This window comes from Lontra canadensis, unplaced genomic scaffold, assembly GCF_010015895.1.
Source record: "Lontra canadensis isolate GAN:19392208 unplaced genomic scaffold, GSC_riverotter_1.0 scaffold29, whole genome shotgun sequence".
Taxonomy (NCBI): domain Eukaryota; kingdom Metazoa; phylum Chordata; class Mammalia; order Carnivora; family Mustelidae; genus Lontra; species Lontra canadensis.
The window spans coordinates 8,830,365-8,849,629 of record NW_022631023.1 but is presented as its reverse complement, the minus strand read 5'-3'; the positions used below and the strand labels follow the sequence as shown (position 1 = coordinate 8,849,629).

Here is a 19,265-nt window from a genome sequence, read left to right as displayed (position 1 = left end):
CACTACCATTTTTGGAATAATTTTTTGTTACTCCCATAATTGTTAATACCACTTTCATCATGTGCTAAAGTCTTACTTCTCCGTGTTATTTTATGTATTGCATTTTCTTGAGTGTCCTGCCTCATTGACCTGTAAAGTCTTGTGGGATCAGTACTAAAAAAAATAAACAAATCAGGTAGAAGATATAATTCACGGCCCCTTTGGAATTTGCCTTTTGAAACAGCAGGCCCTCACCATGCCCAGTTTCCTGCATATCATATGCTATCTGTGAATGGCTCTCTTAGTGAATTTAATTCCTTCTAACACTGGCTCAACCCAGCTATAGAAGAAAGCAGCATGTAGTTGGAGAGAGGCCAGCAAATGACCCACCAAGTACACACTTAGATAAAAGAAAATCCAAAACAAAGGTCTTAGTTATCCCAAGTTAAAAAAAAAAAAAAAATCCCCAAAGGTTACACTGCACAACGCCATCTATGTAACATTTTTAAAACAATTTTTAAAATGAGGAACAGGGGCACCTGACTGGCTCAGTTGATAGGGCATGTAACTCTCTAACTCAGGGTTGCGAGTTCAAGCCCCACATTGGGCACAGAGCTTACTTAAAAATAAATAAGTAAGTAAAAATTTGGGGTGCCTGGGTGACTCAGTGTGCCTCTGCCTTCGGCTCAGGTCATGATCTCAGACTCCTGGGATTAAGCCCTGAATCTTGCTCTCTGCTCAGCGGGGAGCCTGCTTCCTCCTCTCTCTCTCTCTCTCTCTCTCTCTCTCTCTCTGCCTGCCTCTCTGACTACTTGTGATCTCTGTCTGTCAAATAAATAAATAAAATCTTGAAAAAAGTAAATAAAATAAGGAACAGATTACTGGTTCCCAGGCAATGGAGTGGGAGGGTGGGCAAGAGAGATATGTTTGGCTATAAAAAAGCAACACTGGGGGTCCTTGTATTGATAGAAATGTTTTATATCTGGACTACAGTGATGGACAGACAAACCTACATTGATAAAATTGTACAGATCCAAATACACACACTAGTAAGTACAAGTAACACTGAGGAAATCTGAATATGATTGGTGGGTTGTTTTGCTGTCAGTATCCTCATTAGGATATTGTACTATACTACTGCAAAACCATACCATAGAGGAAAACAGGATAAAGTATAAGGAGTCTCTGTATTCCTTTTTACTACTGCATGTGAATCTGCAATTATCTCAATAGAAATTTAGGTCAAAGAAAGCCAGGGTCTTTCCCAGATTGTTAGTTTTGTTTTGTCAGTTTTGTTTTTTGCAACTGCTTGGAAACCCACCTTGAAATTGCAGCATAATTGGAATCTATCTAAAAGCATTGCTTGTAACTTTCTGTTGTGATGGAAATACTATAGATCTGCACTGTCCAATACAGCGTCCACAACACATGTGACTACTCAGCACTTGAAATATAGTTAAGGCAGCTAAAGACAATTCTAAATTATATTATTTCAATTAAATTTACATTTAAATAGCCACTAGTGGCTGTGACTCCCTTACAGGGACAGTACAAAAATGAGATTTGATTTTTTTTATAGTCCCCTATTCCTCTGGGTAAATAGGAAATAAGAGGAAGAAAAATTATTTCCCACCACTGAACCAATTCTCGAAGTTTCTGGGGATCCATTTCCTCACTTTGAAACTGGAAAAATAAGATGAACCCTGACAAGTTAGAGTGTGAGAAAGGGCTTCAAACCCCCCCCCCCCTCCCACTTATACCCTGCAGGACCTTGTAAGTAATTTGACAAGTAACTTGAGCGTGCAAACAACTAGGGAGGTAATCCTGTGACTTATCAGTGAATGTTCCCCACTATTATGTAAAAACCATACAAGGATTAGCAAGTAGATTTGCTTTCACGTACTTAAGAAAGAAAACAACACACACACGTGATCCCTTGCCATGCTGCTCCTAGCTTATTCCATAACTATAGTTCCAAAGACTTCAAGAGATTTTCTTTAATCAGGAGAAAAAAAAAAAAAAGTCTAGACAAATACGCTATTTCTTCAAGTGCACACGCAAATAGTTTAATGGGAGAATACGAGGGAAAACTCATGGAGAACCAAGAACAAAGCTTCAGTTTAAATCTAAAAAGTGAGTGACTCTGCGAAATAGAAGGATTACCCCCACCGCAGGGCGGGGCAGTCGTCAGACAAGCCCCGGCACCCAACGCCAGTTTTGCAAATCAACCTGGTAGCCCTACCCATTTTCCACCAGCTCCGGGGAGGTCCCGGGAAGCCACGCCCTAAGGGGGCGCGTCCGACCCGGCAGCCCCTAGCAACCTCGGGCTTCGCGCAGGCGCGCCGAAGTCTGCCGGTGAACTCAGGGGCACCGCGCGGAACAAATTCCATTTGACGGCTCTCCCGGCCAGTACTTCGTGCGCCCCCCACACAGCCATGTCGTCAGTCAACCGAGTGGCGCTGGTGACCGGGTCCAACAAGGGCATCGGCTTCGCCATCGTGCGTGACCTGTGCCGGCAGTTTGCGGGGGACGTGGTGCTCACGGCGCGGGACGAGGCGCGGGGTCGCGCGGCCGTGCAGCAGCTCCAGGCCGAGGGCCTGAATCCCCGCTTCCACCTGCTGGACATCGACGACCTGCAGAGCATCCGCGCCCTGCGCGACTTCCTGCGCAAGGAGTACGGGGGCCTGGACGTGCTGGTCAACAACGCGGGCATTGCTTTCAAGAGTAAGGGGATGCAGACTAGGAGGGGAGGTGAACCCCCGGAGCTCCTCCTACCAGGGTGGACTCCATCTGTTGGGGAATCCAGGCGAACTAGCTTTTAATGACTGTGGCATCCAAAATGGCTCCTTAGGGCAGGGGGAGGGATGGAGGGACAGCAGCACTGGGACACGGGCAAAGTCGAACAGAAATTGCCCCTATTATCAGCTGCCCTGCTTATCAGCCCGAGTGACCTTTGTGTTCCTCTGATTACTGGGGAATTTTTCTAAGTTGTCAGAAAGTTTCTGTCAGATCGGACTTTAGGGCAGTTCTCTTATTTTTACTGCATTTTGTAATAAACTAGAAAACTGCACAAATTGCTAAGGCGATCCCACACCTTCACCCAGCCTTCCCCAATGGTGCCGTTTTATACCACTACAGCATTATCAAATGTGAAAATTGTCAGTGGCACGATACTGTTAACTAGATGCCAGCTTTACACAAAATTCAAAACATTTCACATGTACTTTTTTCATATAACATTTTCTGGAATTTTCCCACAAGGCTCCTACTAATGCTGCTTCTCTCCCCCCGCCCCCCCGGAAGCTAATGATCCCACACCGTTTCATATTCAAGCAGAAGTGACCATGAAAACAAACTTCTTTGGTACCCGAGATGTGTGCACAGAACTCCTGCCTCTGATGAAACCCCAAGGTGAGCCTGATGAGGGGCCCAAGCTGTGGTGTTTCGGGAATGATCTGGCCCTGGCCTCTCTGACCTCTTCTACAGGACCCTGGCCCCTCTCCTTGCTCAGCCACACCGGCCTCCTTGCTGTGTCTCCAACTGGACCCTCTGTCTCAAGGCCCTAACACACTTGGCCCGCGGTCAGCAGTGTCCTCTGTCCCGCTAGTCCCTCACAACTGCCTCTGTCTTATCCTTAAAGTCTTCCTTGAGATCTCTCCTCAGAGAGACCTTTTACTCCCTCGGTGCCACTCACAGGGGAAGTTCCCTAAGGATTCCTTCCTGGACCCTTTCTACCCCACAACCCTTTCACCCAGGATTTTACTACAACTAGTGGACTCCTCACTCTCCAAACTTCTCAGGCCCCCCTAACATCGGTCACCTGCCTAGAACATTCCCAGAGCTCCAGACACACATACTTCTCTTCCTGCCTCTCCTTCTCCTCAGGATGCCCTCACAGACCCTGTCCAACCTGGGTGCAAGACCCTTCCCCATGGCCACCAGGAGGCCTGCACACTCACATGTGCAGAGCTAATGATGGCCACAGGCCAGAGGTACATCTCCGTGCAGATGGGGCATCTGTGATACTGGATGTCTCTTGTTGCCTAAACCACTGTTCATGCCTTTATCCTCATTCCTCCCCCTCCCCCCTCCCTCTCCCACCTGATATCCCATCCCCATTCACCTTTCAGAGGGACATCAAGTTCAGCCTCTGTGCTGGTCCTGAATACCGGCAATGGTACTAGTGCAAGGAGTGCCTTCCCTCCAGTGCACTCCCATTCCCATAGGAGAAGGCTGCACAAGTCTAGAATGAGTGGGTTGTATCAGCCACTGCACAATGCAGCTATGTTCACTGTCCCTCCAGTTTTCCCAGATGGGGAAGGCACAATCCACTCCATTATGCCCTTAGGAATTCTGACATAGAAATTTAAAGCTATAGTTACATGGTTTCTTGATTAGAGATTATCCCTGTTTTCCATTCCCATACTTGCACCCCTCGTCCTGGGAACATGGTAAGAGGAGGAAGAAAAGGAAGTCGAGATGATGTGGGGAAGAATGGTGAGGTCAAGTCAGCATCCTCCGCCATACCCTCTCCCCAGAATCCCCAGTGAAGCAGAAGAATCTGTCCAGTGGGGAATGTCCCTTGGCATCCACTGGCCTCATGTTGAGTGTGAGTCCATGTTCATGAATGTGTCTAAGCCCCACATACCTTTATCTCGTGTTGAAGGCAACCAAGGATTCAGATGCCTGTTCCAGTTCTCTGTGGAACCACTTCTCTGCATGTGAAAGTGTATTGCTTGGCCTGCAGAAATGATAACACCTTAGGACAAATTTGTGCAGCATCTTGTTTTCATCCTGCTATACTGCTTACGCATTGGCATCTTCTTCTGGGTTTCTCCAAAGCTTGGTCCAGAAATAGTGCCTTGACTTGTCCGGACCACCTGTTTGGAGCCTCCCAAGCTACTACCTTCAACCTAACTTGCCACTTGTGTGGAAGGCCTTCCCCTTGGGCAATCTCTCCCATAACTATCTCCAGTCTTTGTCTCTTTTGCTGAGAAATGGAAGAGTCCTTGGGTTTTGCCAGGTGGGGGGTGCTCACAGGGTGCAGAATCTATGACAATAGTTACCCCAGCTCTGCGTTTCTGCAACTCTCCCATTTCCACTCCTCTCAGGGACCAGATGGCCATTTCATAAAGGCATACCAGGATATCCACTTCCTGGTTCCACTCCCATTCCAGTCCCAGAAGGGGTTCTTCTGAGGGGCATTGACTTGTCCATCTTTATTCTTCCCCCTAAATTGCCATAGGGACTTCCATAGGCCATGCCCTCTACGGACTTCCTTCATTCCCCCCAGTTTTCTACTGCTTCTCTCCATGACTGTATTCTCAGGCCATAACACACGCCCAAGTTCATAAAAACTCCATCATAGACAAATCACCATGCAAGGCAGGCCACTAAACCAATTTGTTTTTATCATCCTCAAACAGAGTGGCAGCCTTCCAAACCAGATGGAACTGCCCTCCTTACACCAGTCAGCTCCTTATTTGTACAGACCTATTTGAGGCCACTCCCCAAGTGACGATGAGATCTTCAGGTGGTCCCAAAGGTGGCCTTAGGGAGAAAGAGGGAATCCACTCTTGAATGCAAGGAGTGTCTCCTTATATCCTCCTTAACCATGTTCTTCCTTACAGGATTTCCATTTTTCCTATGGAACATAGGCTCAGTGCCCTCCCCTTAGCATTTCTCGGACTTCGTCAGAGACGTTACGGGTATAACAAGTTCCAAGACCGTATCATAGTCTTCACACATACAGGCAGTCTTCATGGATGCTCATAGCAAATTAATAAAGTCTCAAGTGGAAATTTTCTGTACAAAGTCTTGGTGAAATTGGCATTTGTCGTTCTTGAGCCTTTCGATGTAACGTTGTGTATTGTTATTTCAGGCAGAGTGGTGAACGTGTCCAGCATGGTGAGTCTGCGGGCCCTGAAAAATTGCAGCCCTGAGCTGCAGCAGAAGTTCAGAAGTGAGATCATCACAGAGGAGGAGCTGGTGGGGCTCATGAACAAGTTCGTGGAAGACACGAAGAAAGGTGTGCACAGGAAGGAGGGCTGGCCTGATACTGCCTATGGAGTGACAAAAATCGGCGTCACGGTCCTCTCCAGAATCCATGCCAGGAAACTGAGTGAGCAGAGGAAAGGGGACAAGATCCTTCTGAACGCCTGCTGCCCTGGGTGGGTGAGAACAGACATGGCAGGACCTAAAGCCACTAAAAGCCCAGAAGAAGGAGCAGAGACCCCTGTCTACTTGGCCCTTCTGCCCTCAGATGCTGAGGGGCCTCATGGGGCATTTGTTATGGAGAAGAAAGCTGAACAATGGTGAGCTGAATTCACAGCTCTGTCCATGGATCCCTTCAGGATCCCCCTCCTTTGACCAAAAGGACTCTTCCACTGTCAGTAATATCCCTAACCACAGCAAAAAAGGTATAAAATATCCCTGCTGAGTATTCAATTTCAGGAGGCTACTAATTCAGGGAAGGTTCTTTTGATTTCTTCTGTGATACAGGCACAGAATGAAATCAATGAGATAATAGACCGCAGACATGAATAAATGTTCCTCTATAAATGCCGATTTGTGCTCCATGTGCTGAACCAGCTGAGAAGTCGTCTACACTGAATAAGATGAAGAGAAGTTAGAGTTTCACTCAAGGGTAAGCAAACATTATACAAAGAGGCAGATAGTGGTATGTTTAGCTTTGCAGGTGACACACTCCTGTCAGATCTCCTCAGCTCTCCTGCTGTAGCATGAAAGTAACCACAGACAATATACAAACCAACGAGCTTGGTTGGATGTGACATGAAGCCTAGTGTGCCAGCCTCTAGTACAGCATGAAGGGAAGATGTCCCCTGTAGTCTCTGAATATCAAACTCATTGGGGAAAAAACAATTTCCAAGTGTGAAATGACAGAAGGAACTTAGATACATCCATAGAGCGCTCTGAGACAATGGAGAAAATTGAGTATGGTTTGGGTATGGACAATGAGTCCCCGGGAGTGAGGCCCAAGACACCAGTGCGACAAGAAGGTTCTTACTGCCCCGTCCAAGCCTGGCTGCCTGTGGGCCTCACTGAACCTCCACCACATGCCTCCCTTCACAAGAACGTGCATGTTGGAAATGGGCCTCTATTATACTAATTATTTTTCACGCTTCACCAAGGATTTTCAGCCTCACCCAAATGAAAGGTGGGAGACCCTAAAAGCAAGGGTAGGGTCCTTATTTTAAGTTTTTCCCTTCAGATGGGCTGATAATGACCTCCCTATTATTTTCCACTTAAGTGTATAAGAAAGCAACTAATTTCTATGTATTGATTTTGTATCCTGCCACATTACTGAATAATGAGTTCCAATAATCCGGGGATGGGGTCTTTTGGGTTCTCCACATAAAGTATCATGTCATCTGCAAAGAGACAGAGTGTTTGACTTCTTTGCCAATTTGAATGCGTTCTGTTTTTGTTATCTGATGGCTGTTGCTAGGACTTCAAGTACTATGTTGAACAGTAGTGGCCAGAGTGGGCATCCTTGTCATGTTCCTGATCTTAAGGGAAAGGCTCTCAGCTTTTCCCTATTGAGAATAGTATTTGCTATGGGCTTTTCATAGATAGACTTTATGAAATTGAGGAATGTTCCCTCTACCTCTACACTCCGAAGAGTTTTAATCAGGAAACGATGCAGTATTTTGTCAAATGCCTTTTCTGCATCAATTGAGAGGACCATGACGTTCTTTCCTCTTCTCTTATTAATGTGTTCTATCACGTTGGTTGTGATAGAACAAATGTTGAACCACCCTTGCAACTCAGGTAAATCTCACATGGTCATGATGGATCATCCTTTTAATGTACTATTGGATCCTATTAGCTACTATCTTGTTGAGAATCTTGGCATCCATATTTATCAGGGATATTGGTCTCAAATTCTCCTTTTTGATGGGGTCTTTGCCTGGTTTGGGGATCAAGGTAATGGTGGCCTCAGAAAGAGTCTGGAAGTTTCCTTCTGCTTCTATTTTTTGAAACAGCTTCAGGAGAATAGGTATTATTTCTTTTCTGAATTGGTAGAATTCCCCAGTAATCCATCAGGTCCTGGACTCTTGTTTTTTGGAAGGTTTTTGATCACTGCTTCAATCTGATTACTGGTTATTTGTCTACTCAGGTTACCAATTTCTTCGTGCTTCAGTCTTGGAAGTTTATAGGTTTCCGGGAAGGCATCCATTTCTTCTAGGTTGCTTAACTTATTGGCATATAGCCGTTTATAATAATTTCTGATGATTATTTCTATTTCCTTGATGTTGGTCATGGTCTCTCCCCTTTTATTCATAATTTTATTAATTTAGGGCCTTTCTCTTTTCTTTTGGATAGGTCTGCCAGTGGTTTATCAATCTTACTAATTCTTTCAAAGAACCAGCTTCTAGTTTTGTTGATGTATCCTACTGTATTTCTGCTTTCTAATTCATTGATCTCTGCTCTAATCTTAATTATTCCCTTTCTCCTGCATGGCTTAGGCTAATTTGTTGTTGATTCTCCAGTTATTTAAGGTGTAAACATAGTTTGTGTATCCAGGATTTTTCTTTTCTTTCTTTTTTTTTTTTAATTTTTATTTATAATTTTTTTCTTTTTTTTTAATTTTTTATTTCTTTTCAGCATAACAGTATTCATTGTTTTTGCACCACACCCAGTGCTCCATGCAATCCATGCCCTCTCCAATACCCACCACCTGGTTCCCCCAACCTCCCACCCCCCCACCTCTTCAAACCCTTCAGATTGTTTTTCAGAGTCCATAGTGTCTCATGGTTCACCTCCCCTTCCAATTTCCCTCAACTCCCTTCTCCTCTCTAATTCCCCTTGTCCTCCATGCTATTTGTTATGCTCCACAAATAAGTGAAACCATATGATAATTGACTCTCTCTGCTTGACTTATTTCACTCAGCATAATCTCTTCCAGTCCCGTCTATGTTGCTACAAAAGTTGGGTATTCATCCTTTCTGATGGAGGCATCATACTCCATAGTGTATATGGACCACATCTTCCTTATCCATTCATCCGTTGAAGGGCATCTTGGTTCTTTCCACAGTTTGGCGACCGTGGCCATTGCTGCTATGAACATTGGGGTACAGATGGCCCTTCTTTTCACTACATCTGTATCTTTGGAGTAAATACCCAGTAGTGCAATTGCAGGGTCATAGGGAAGCTCTATTTTTAATTTCTTGAGGAATCACCACACTCTTCTCCAAAGTGGCTGCACCAACTTGCATTCCCACCAACAGTGTAAGAGGGTTCCCCTTTCTCCACATCCCCTCCAACACAGGTTGTTTCCTGTCTTGCTAATTTTGGCCATTCTAACTGTGGTTTTAATTTGAATCTCCCTGATGGCTAGTGATGATGAACATTTTTTCATGTGTCTGATAGCCATTTGTATGTCTTCATTGGAGAAGTGTCTGTTCATGTCTTCTGCTCATTTTTTGACATGATTATATGTTTTGTGTGTGTTGAGTTTGAGGAGTTCTGGATATCAGCCTTTTGTCTGTACTGTCATTTGCAAATATCTTCTCCCATTCCGTGGGTTGCCTCTTTGTTTTGTTGACTGTTTCCTTTGCTGTGCAGAAGCTTTTGATCTTGATGAAGTCCCAAAAGTTCATTTTCGCTTTTGTTTCCTTTGCCTTTGGAGACATATCTTGAAAGAAGTTGCTGTGGTTGATATCGAAGAGGTTACTGCCTATGTTCTCCTCTAGGATTCTGATGGATTCCTGCCTCACGTTGAGGTCTTTTATCCATTTCGAGTTTATCTTACTTTGTGTATCTAGGATTTTTTTTTTTTTTTTTGAGTGGAGGCTTGGATGGCTACATATTTCCCCCTTAGGACTGCCTTTGCCATATCCCATAGGTTTTGGACTGACTGTTACCATTCTCATTCATTTCCATAAATTGTTTAATTTCTTCTTTGATTTTCCGGTTGACCCAACCATTCTTGAGCAGGATGATCTTTAGCTTCCAAGTGTTTTAATTTCTTCCAACCTTTTTCTTGTGGTTGAAACTTGCCAGTTTCAAAGCACTGTGGTCCAAGAATATGCAGGGAATAATCTCAATCTTTTGGTATCAGTTGAACCCTGATTTGTAACCAGTATGTGGTCTATTCTGGAGAAAGTTCTATGTGTGCTCAAAAAGAATGAGTATTCTGTTGTTTTAGAGTGGAATGTTCTGTATATATCTATGGGGTCCATCAGGTCCAGTGTGTCATTCAATGCTCTTGTTTCTTTGTTGATTTTCTGCTTGGGTGATCTGTCTATTGCTGAAAGTGGAGAGTTAACATCTCCTACTATTAATGTATTATTATCAATATGTCTCTATTTTGGTTTACAGTTGGCTTATGTAGTTGGCTACAGTCATGTTGGAGGCACAGATATTTACAATTGTTAGATATTCTTATTTGATAGATCCTTTAGGAATGATATAGTGTCCTTCTGTATCTCTGACTACAGTCTTTAGCTTAAAATCTAATTTGTCTTATATGAGAATTGCTACCCCAGCTTTCTTTTGCAGTCCATTGGCATGAAAGATGGTTGTCCATCCCTTAAGTTTCAGTCTGGATGTATGTTTAGGTTCAAAATGAGTCTCTTGTAGACAGCATACAGATGGGTCCTGTCTTTTTATCCAGTCTGCAAACCTGTGCTCTTTTATGGGAGCATTTAGGCCATTCACATTGAGAGTGATTATTGAAAGATACAATTTTATTGTCATCATGTTGCCTGTGAAGTCTTTGTTTCTATAGATTATCTCTGTATTTTTCTGTTCTCTATCACTCTTGGGGCCTTTCTCCATTTATAGAACCGCCCCCCCCCCTTAATATTTCTTACAGGACCAGCTTAGTGGTCACAACTCTTTCAGTATCTGCTGGTCCTGGAAGCTCCTTATCTCTCCATCCATTCTGAATGACACCTTTGCCAGATAAAGAATTCTTGGCTGCATGTTCTTCTTATTTAGTACCCTAAATATGTCTTGCCAGCCCTTTCTGGCTTGCCAGGTCTCTGTGGACAGTTTTCACATTATTCTGATGTTCCTCCTTTTGCACATAAGGAATCTCTTCCCCTGACCTGCCCTTAAGATGATATCCTTGTTTCTAAGGTTAGTGTTTTACTGCTACATGCCTGGGCATTGGTTTATTCTCCTTGATCTTGGGAAGTGTTCTCTCTGACTCTAGGACATGAATGCTTGTTTCATTCCCCAGATTAGGGAAGTTCTCAGCTAGGATTTGCTCAAATATATCTTCTAGTCCTCTCTCTCTCTCCACCCTCTCAGGGATCCCAATAATTCTGATTTTGGAATATTTCATGGCATCATTTATTTCTCTAATTCTGCTTTCATAGATTTTAAGCTGTTGTTCCAGACCTTCTCCTGTTCCTTCCTTAATGTCAGTTTGTCTTCTAGATCACTAATTCATTCTTCTGTCTCATTTACCCTAGCCATCAGAGTATCTAGATTAGATTGGATCTCATTGATAGCATTTTTAAGTTCTGCCAGATCAACTCTCATTTCTACCCTTAGAGAATCTATGTTGTCATTAATGGTTTTCTCCATCCTAGCTATTGTCTGCATAACTGTTACCCTGAAGTCTATTTCCAACATCTTGCTTATGTCCATATCCAATAGTCCTATGGCAGAGGTAACAGTCTCTGAGTGTTTCCTATGTTGGGAGTTGCTCCTCTTAGCCAGTTTGTTGAGGGGCTATTGAGGGAATGTACAGAGTCCAAATTATTGACCACAACCCAAGCAAGATGCACCTGTTTTATAGGGTCCTTAGGGTTGCCGGCTTCTTGTTCTTCCAGCCTGTCCTTTGGGGCAGGGGACTGCCATGCTGTTATTCAGACAACACTGTTTGGGCAGAGATGCCCTGTGCCCTGTGTGGGGGGATAGGCTCAGTGAAAATCAGGTTTTGGGGGCTTTTGTGACTTTCCCTGGAGGCTTTCCACATCTCTTCTAAGAGAGCAGAAATGACCATATCCAAACCTCTGTGTCAAAAGTCTGTTCGAGGGGAGCATGGGTGGCTCAGTGGGTTAAGCCTCTGCTTTCGGCTCAGGTCATGATCTCAGGGTCCTGGGATCGAGCCCCACATTGGGCTCTCTGCTCAGTGGGGAGCCTGCTTCCCCTCTCTCTCTCTCTGCCTGCCTCTCTGCCTACTTGTGATCTCTGTCAAATAAATAAATAATTTTTTTTTTTTAAAGTCTGTTCTACAGAGAGCTCTCCAGGCCACACTGTCTCCATTTCTGTCTTCGCTGCCAAAAACCACAAGGACCTGGGTTGTGCACCCCCACAGCAGTATTTCCAGCTCTTGCTTCCAGGTCCAGGCACATCACTCCCCTTTGTGCTTCTAAAACCACCAGCCATCCCCAGTTCACATTCATTTCCCAAAAACTCCAGGTTTCAGTATTGGGGGTTGGGGGGAGTGTCCTAAAGTAATTTCCCTGCCACTACCAGTCTGCAAGTCTGTGCCCGTTCCCCAGCATGGGAGACTTTTGAGCTCCAACAGCACCGAATCCCAGGGGCTCCCTCCCCCTTCTGTTTATCTTCCCATATCTGCCAGCAGAATCACCGCTCCCTGCATCATACCTCTAGACCAACTGCCTGAGATATTCTGTTTGTAGAGATCCAGATATATCTTCTTACATTACGGGCTGATTTCATAGGTGTACAGAATGGTCTGGTAGGTATCCAGGTCAATTCAGGGTACTGTCTGAAATGGAGTTCCCTACTCCTCTGCCATCTTTGCATCCCCTTATTTGCATTTCTAACCTGACAAATTAAGAATATGAATGTCTACAAGAAGACATAGGATCTCCACTGCAAATTTGCAAAAATACTCTAAGGTCACATAGGTCTTTTTTTCCTTGATATTTTAAAACACCTAATTATATAAAATACTTTTAATTGTGACTTAAACTCAACCAAAAAGTAGGCACTTTAGCCAGATAGGATTATATAACCATTAAATTAATCATACCAATCATACCTTGGTCCATGGTGGCTTCATAAACATCCCCTGCCCACAACCAAGTCTTAGAAAAGTATCAAATTCTCTATTTCTCCCTCTTGAGTCTCTACTAAGAAAGGAAGGGGACCTGTAGCTTCAGAAGCACTTTCCCTATGCCAGATATTTCACTGCATTTTGGAAGAACCCAACCATTCCAATTCTGAAAAGGATGGACTCATTCTCAAGATAATCTATCTACTCCTTTTATTCCTTTTGAGGTTTTCCTGAAATTATTTTACATCAGCCACCGTGAATCTCTAGTCCCTTATGACCATCACCAACCACCTTTCTTTGGCAAGAATTTTTGTCCAACCCCAATCATTGTATACCTCAGAGGAGGGACCCTAAGAGGGTGGGCTGAGAGTGCAGCTGCTGGAGGGACAAACCTAGTATGGTGTTATTAGGAAAATTTCTAAAACATTTGACCCCTTCTGCAATGGGGGGACAGAGGCAGGGCCTTGGACCTACAGTGCTACAACCTAGAATACACTTCTACTGGCATCTCTGACAGTGATAGACCCACAGCAAATTGGCTCACCACACAGGGCACTGCTTGCTCTCCATACAGCCACATCATTGTCCCCGTGAGTGGCACTGGTGACAGGGGCCGACAATGGTAAAAAAAAAGTATTGGCTTTACCATTGTGCAGGACCTGTACCAGCAGTATCAGGGGATGTGGCACTCATGACATGGGATGAGGCACAGGGCTGGGCAGCAGTGAAACAGCTCCAGACCAAGGGCCTGAATCCCCGCTTCCAACTTCTGGACATCAACGACTTGCAGAGCATCCATGCCCTGCGTCACTTCGTGATGCAATGATTGGGGTTGGACTAAAATTCAAGGAGTACAGGGACCTAGATGTGCTGGTCAACAATGCAGGCATCACATTCAAGGGTAAGAACACAGGAGCACTTAGAGCTGGAAACCTCTCTTACGGGACCTTCCAGTGTGGGCTGGATATGGTCTCTGAATGCTACTGGAGGGCTTAAAGCTCCAGTAGGATCTAGAAAGGCCTCCCTGGGGGAAAAATCCAGACTGGAGGCACAGAGAGAGAAGAAACCTCTGGGGGTTGCAATCCTTTAAAGCCAAGAACCATGGCATTGCCACGGATTAATCTCAGGGACTTGACAGAGAATTTTGCAAGCTACATTTGGTTTGGACCAGAGCCATTCAGTGCATGTTTAAGATATTTTGTAATAAACACAAATTGCAAAGAGACATACACAGAAATTCCACTGGGCACACTTCCGTTAGCCTCCTGGAATGATGCCAGCTTACCAAGCTACACAGCATTAACGCAGCAGATACGACACACTGGGAAAATAGAGTTCACTAACGCAGACATTAATGAGAATTCGCCAGATTGCATGTACAAAAAACAAATGTTACTGTCACTCATGGAATGTTCTCAGATCGCTATTATTTATTAATGTGTTCTCCTCTTGCCCTAACAGCTGGTGATCCCACACCCTTTCATATTCAAGCAGAAGTGACCATGAAAACAAACTTCTTTGGTACCCGAGATGTGTGCACAGAACTCCTGCCTCTAATGAAGCCCCAAGGTGAGCCTGATGAGGGCCCCAAGCTGTGGTGTTTCGGGAATGATCTGGCCCCTGCCTCTCTGGCCTCATCTACAGATGCTGGCTCCTCTCCCTGCTCAGCCACACCCTGAGCATGATTACCAAGTCTCAACCTGGACAGTGTACCTCTGCCTCAGGACTCACAGTCAGCAGCGTCCTCTGTCTCACTGGTCCTTCACAGCTGGCTCTGTCTTATCCTTCCAGTCATCATTCAAAACTCCTCAGAGAGATCTTTTACTCCCTTAGTGCCACTCACAAGAGAAGATCCCCGAGGATTCCTTTCTGAACCCTTTCTTCTCCCTCTCCGTCTCTCCTAGGGATTTTATCCAGACTAGCAGACTCCACACTCTCCAAACTTCTCAGGTCCCGCTAATATCTGTCACCTACCTAAAACAATCCCAGAGTTCCAGACACACATAGTTCCCTTCCTGCCTCTCCTTCTCCTCAGGATGCCCTCCACCCCTCCCCAAATCCCACCCCTCCAGCACCCATCCTGCACCGCCATCTAAACATTTACATTTCCAAAACACTTATCATTTCCCACACACAACCTGGTCACAAACCGCATCACACTCTCAGCTGTCATTTCTAGATTATTTCAACCTTCCTAAGACACCCTGCTTCTTCAGTCTTTTCCTCTCTGAGTATTCTCTGTACTCTCTGAGGGCTCACTTACTCCCAAAAGATCTTCAGAAGCAAAGCCCAAGCCTGAGCATCACTTGTAGGCATCTCTGTCACCAGACCTGCCAAACTCCAGGCCCATCGACTCCCCTTCCCCTGGTTCAGTGCTCCGCACAAAACAAACTGCCATAATTCCTTGGTTGTCAACTACCATAATACTTAACCCCATGAGAACGTGATAGGGGGAAGCACAGCCCTTTTACTACACTCATTAAGAGGGAAGCTGACACTTTTAGGAAGATGAATATTCTGGCTTGAATTAAAAACATGCGGGTACAGTTGACTCTCGGTTCTGCCCCCAATTCCTCTTCTGTCCTGGAACGCTCTACTACTTCTTCTAACATTCACTGGCTTCACTGACATCTCAAAGGGCAGCTCTCAGATGTCACCTGACTCCTTTACTCACCACAACACTTGAGTGGGATGGAGTTCCTTGTGCCACCACACATCCTACAGGTATTCCCTTAGAAGGCGAAAATGACTTCTGGCTGAGAAATTCTTCTCACCTACCGAGCAGTGTTGGTGCTTGCTGTGTTGGCCTTGGACCAGAATGAGGAGGGAGTCCTCTTCTGCATTTCTAAGGCAGGCTCTTATCAAACAGGTCTTGCCTCAGGGAAACTGGACTTCATGGACATGGAAATGCAAGCTACATTCTCAGTGTGGAAGCAGGGTTTTCTTGCCTTTGGAGGAGTTCTTCCATTATTTGGGAGGATGCCAGCCACTGCAGCCATGTTACCAGGACTCTACTCTCTTTGGGAACACTATCTGGGAGAAATCCTAGCTAGGATAACCAAAAGCAAATGCTGTCCCTTCTCTCTCATACTTCACAACCTAAGACATGAAGGACAATCTTTTTTTTTCCTTTAAGATTTTATTTATTTTTTATTTATTTGGCAGACAGAGATCATAAGTAGGCAGAGAGGCAGGCAGAGAGAGAGAGAGGAGGAAGCAGGCTCCCCGCTAAGCAGAGAGCCCGATGCGGGGCTCGATCCCAAGACCCTGAGATCATGACCTGAACTGAAGGCAGAGGCTTTAACCCACTGAGCCACCCAGGCGCCCCCATGAAGGACAATCTTGAATGACTTCACCGGTTCTCTATCGGAGCAGAACACACTTCAGAGCCCTGTGTTTGCTCTGTTTTTTTGGCATGGAAGGACAAAATGAAAGAGAATTGTGAGCCTAGGAACTATGAGGGATAGCAGATGTTGATTTTTCTTCTTTTTAAATTCTTTCTTCAAAAAATAAAGTTTTACTAAAAAATTGAGCCACAAAAAAAGAATATACAACAACAAGGTGCCCACCATTGATCGTAACCAGACAATCAATATCTAGGCCATATATATCTCATCTCACATTCCATGGATTTTCCTTCCCTTTCCCCTAAATTCATAATCTTGAAGTTAAAGGATACATTCTCTAAAGTGATAAACTGTTGTCCTTGTATTCCCTTTAAATTATACTATAGATTTATTTTGAAAGAGATATTAAAAATATGTACCCATTTAAATATAAAGACTGTAAACAATTACTCATACATGTCAATATAAGTTCATTTCTATAAATACTAACTATATTTTCAAAAAAGAGTATTTTTCTAAGATTTCATTTATTTATTTGACAGAGAGATCACAAGTAGGCAGAGAGGCAGGCAGAGAGAGAGAGGAGGAAGCAGGCTCCCTGCTCAGCAGAGAGCCTGACGCGGCGCTCGATCCCAGGACCCCGGGATCATGACCTGAGCTGAAGGCAGAGGCTTTAACCCACTGAGCCACCCAGGCACCCAAGAAAGAGTATATTTTCCAAAAAAGGTGAGAACTGTGTCAATGCTTTACACTTTTAACAGCTTTGTTGAGATACAATTCACTTATCCTACACTTCACCCATTACAGGTATCCAGCTGAGCGGATTTTAGTAAGGGGCCGGGTTGTGGAACCATCATTGCTTCAAGATTAGCACATTGTCATCAGCCCAGGGAGATCCTGGGCCCTTAGCTATCAGCCCTCTGTGCCCTCATTCTCCCTACCCCGAAGCAACCATCAATCTATACTCTCTCCCTACATTTCCTTTTCCGGATGGAGAATCACATAATGAGTGGTCTTTTGTGACTGGCTTTTTAATTTTGAATATTGCTGTCAGGGTTCATGCATGTTGTAGCACCAACATCATTTCTTTGATAGTATCCATTTAACAGATTTGTTTTCCATGGCTCTGTTCCATGACCATATTGCCAGGACATTAGTCACTCCTTCTGAGCCAATAAAAACCCCAGGGAGAAAACCTGTATGCAGTTCAGCCCACTGAGGTGACTCATTTTTACCTACCCAGAGCATACCAAACCTAATGCAGTCTGTACACCTTCAAGTGGCCCTCAGTTAAGTGATCAGCTCTTTGTTGTTCAGTAGACACTGATTCATAGAACACTGCCCAAATAACCATAAGATCAGATGGTCAGATGGTCCCAAAGAGGACCAATGAGGAAAAGTTGCTTTCTACTCATGACTACAGAGTGCCTCCTATCACTCTGTTTAGCATGTTCCTCTATAAGGCACATTCTTTTCTCTACGGAACATCTGGGCACTGCTCAGTCCCACTAGATCATTTCTCTGACATCGTCGGAGACATTATGGGTAAAACAAAGCTCAAAACCGAATCATGTCCTTCAGTTACAGAGGCAGTCATCATTAATAGTGATAGCAAACTGATAATTGTCTCCCAAATGGACAAAATACTAGCAATTTTGGATTTCATCATCCTCGTGCATGCCATTCTTTGTGACTCTTTGTGTTCTATTTTAGACAGAGTGGTGAATGTGTCTAGGATAATAAGCCTCATAGCCCTTAAAAAGTGCAACCCAGACCTGCAGCAGAAGTTTATAATTGAGACCATCACAGAGGAGGAGCTGGGGGGGCTCATGAACAAGTTCGTGGAAGACACGAAGAAAGGTGTGCACAGGAAGGAGGGCTGGCCTGATACTGCCTATGGAGTGACAAAAATCGTGTCATGGTCCTCTCCAGAATCCATGCCAGGAAACTGAGTGAGCAGAGGAAAGGGGACAAGATGCTCCTGAAAGCCTGCTGCCCTGGGTGGGTGAGAACAGACATGGCAGGACCTAAAGCCACTAAAAGCCCAGAAGAAGGAGCAGAGACCCCTGTCTACTTGGCCCTTCTGCCCTCAGATGCTGAGGGGCCTCATGAGGCCTTTGTTATAGAGAAGAAAGTTGAACAATGGGGTCCCCTCTATCAGTTACCTTCATGGCTCCCATCTCAAATCCCACCATGACTGACCAAAACAACTGTTATACTGTCAACAATATCCTTGTCAAAAAAACAGAAACAAAAAAATAATCACTATCCCTACAGAGTATTCACATTGAATTGGCTACTAATTCTGTGAAGTTTCTTGTGATTTCTTCTGTGATATGAGAGGGAAAAAAGTAGAATTGATGACAATAATTAATGGACATCACAAATAAACAATTCTAAGTAAAAGTCCATGTCTGCAGAGTGTTTACATGGCAACCATCCCAAAACTCACAACTTAGTACACTAAGTTCAAGGAACAGACCCTGAGGTGGGTCAAGAAAAGGACAGTTTAACTCAGAGCTTGGTAAACATTAGTGAAAGAGCCAGATAGTAAGTATTTTTGCCTTTGCAGGCCAAAGGTCTCTGCAGACCTACTCAAATCTGCTGTTGTAGCTTGAAAGTCAACACAGATGATATATCAACACATGAATGGGACTAGATTTCCCTGGCCAGCATACTTTATCAGCCTCCGCTATGACATGGCAACCCCATGAAGAATAGATATCCTCTGTCTATCCTTCTCATTGATATCCTTAGGTATCCTTAAGATATCCTTAAAAAATCAAACTCACTGAGGGAAAAGCAATTTCAAGGTGTGAAATGGAACTGGGTGCCCACGATATATCCATAAGACAAGCTGAGACAAGGAGGATGAACGTGGATTGGTACCAAGGGATATGAAAGAATGATTATCAAATCTCCTCAAGGTGAATGTG

The 19,265-nt window shown here is 44.4% G+C and overlaps 1 protein-coding gene and 1 pseudogene across 1 annotated transcript; both read left to right on the top strand.

Moving 5' to 3' along the window:
- Nucleotides 1-2,328: 2,328 nt before the first annotated feature.
- LOC116872252 (carbonyl reductase [NADPH] 1) lies at nucleotides 2,329-6,540 on the top strand. The gene is made up of 3 exons (XM_032865365.1): nucleotides 2,329-2,703; nucleotides 3,283-3,390; nucleotides 5,861-6,540. The coding sequence occupies exons 1-3, from the start codon at nucleotides 2,415-2,417 to the stop codon at nucleotides 6,295-6,297; spliced, it is 834 nt and encodes a 277-aa protein (XP_032721256.1). The 5' UTR covers nucleotides 2,329-2,414; the 3' UTR covers nucleotides 6,298-6,540.
- Nucleotides 6,541-6,919: 379 nt separating this feature from the next.
- LOC116872341 lies at nucleotides 6,920-18,725 on the top strand (annotated as a pseudogene).
- The last annotated feature ends 540 nt before the right edge of the window (nucleotides 18,726-19,265 follow it).

Coding starts and splice junctions, on each gene's coding strand:
- LOC116872252 (XM_032865365.1), top strand. CDS start 2,415: ATGTCGTCAGTCAACCGAGTGGCGCTGGTGACCGGGTCCAACAAGGGC. Junction 2,704..3,282: donor CGCGGGCATTGCTTTCAAGA/GTAAGGGGATGC, acceptor CCCCCCCGGAAG/CTAATGATCCCACACCGTTT. Junction 3,391..5,860: donor GCCTCTGATGAAACCCCAAG/GTGAGCCTGATG, acceptor TTGTTATTTCAG/GCAGAGTGGTGAACGTGTCC.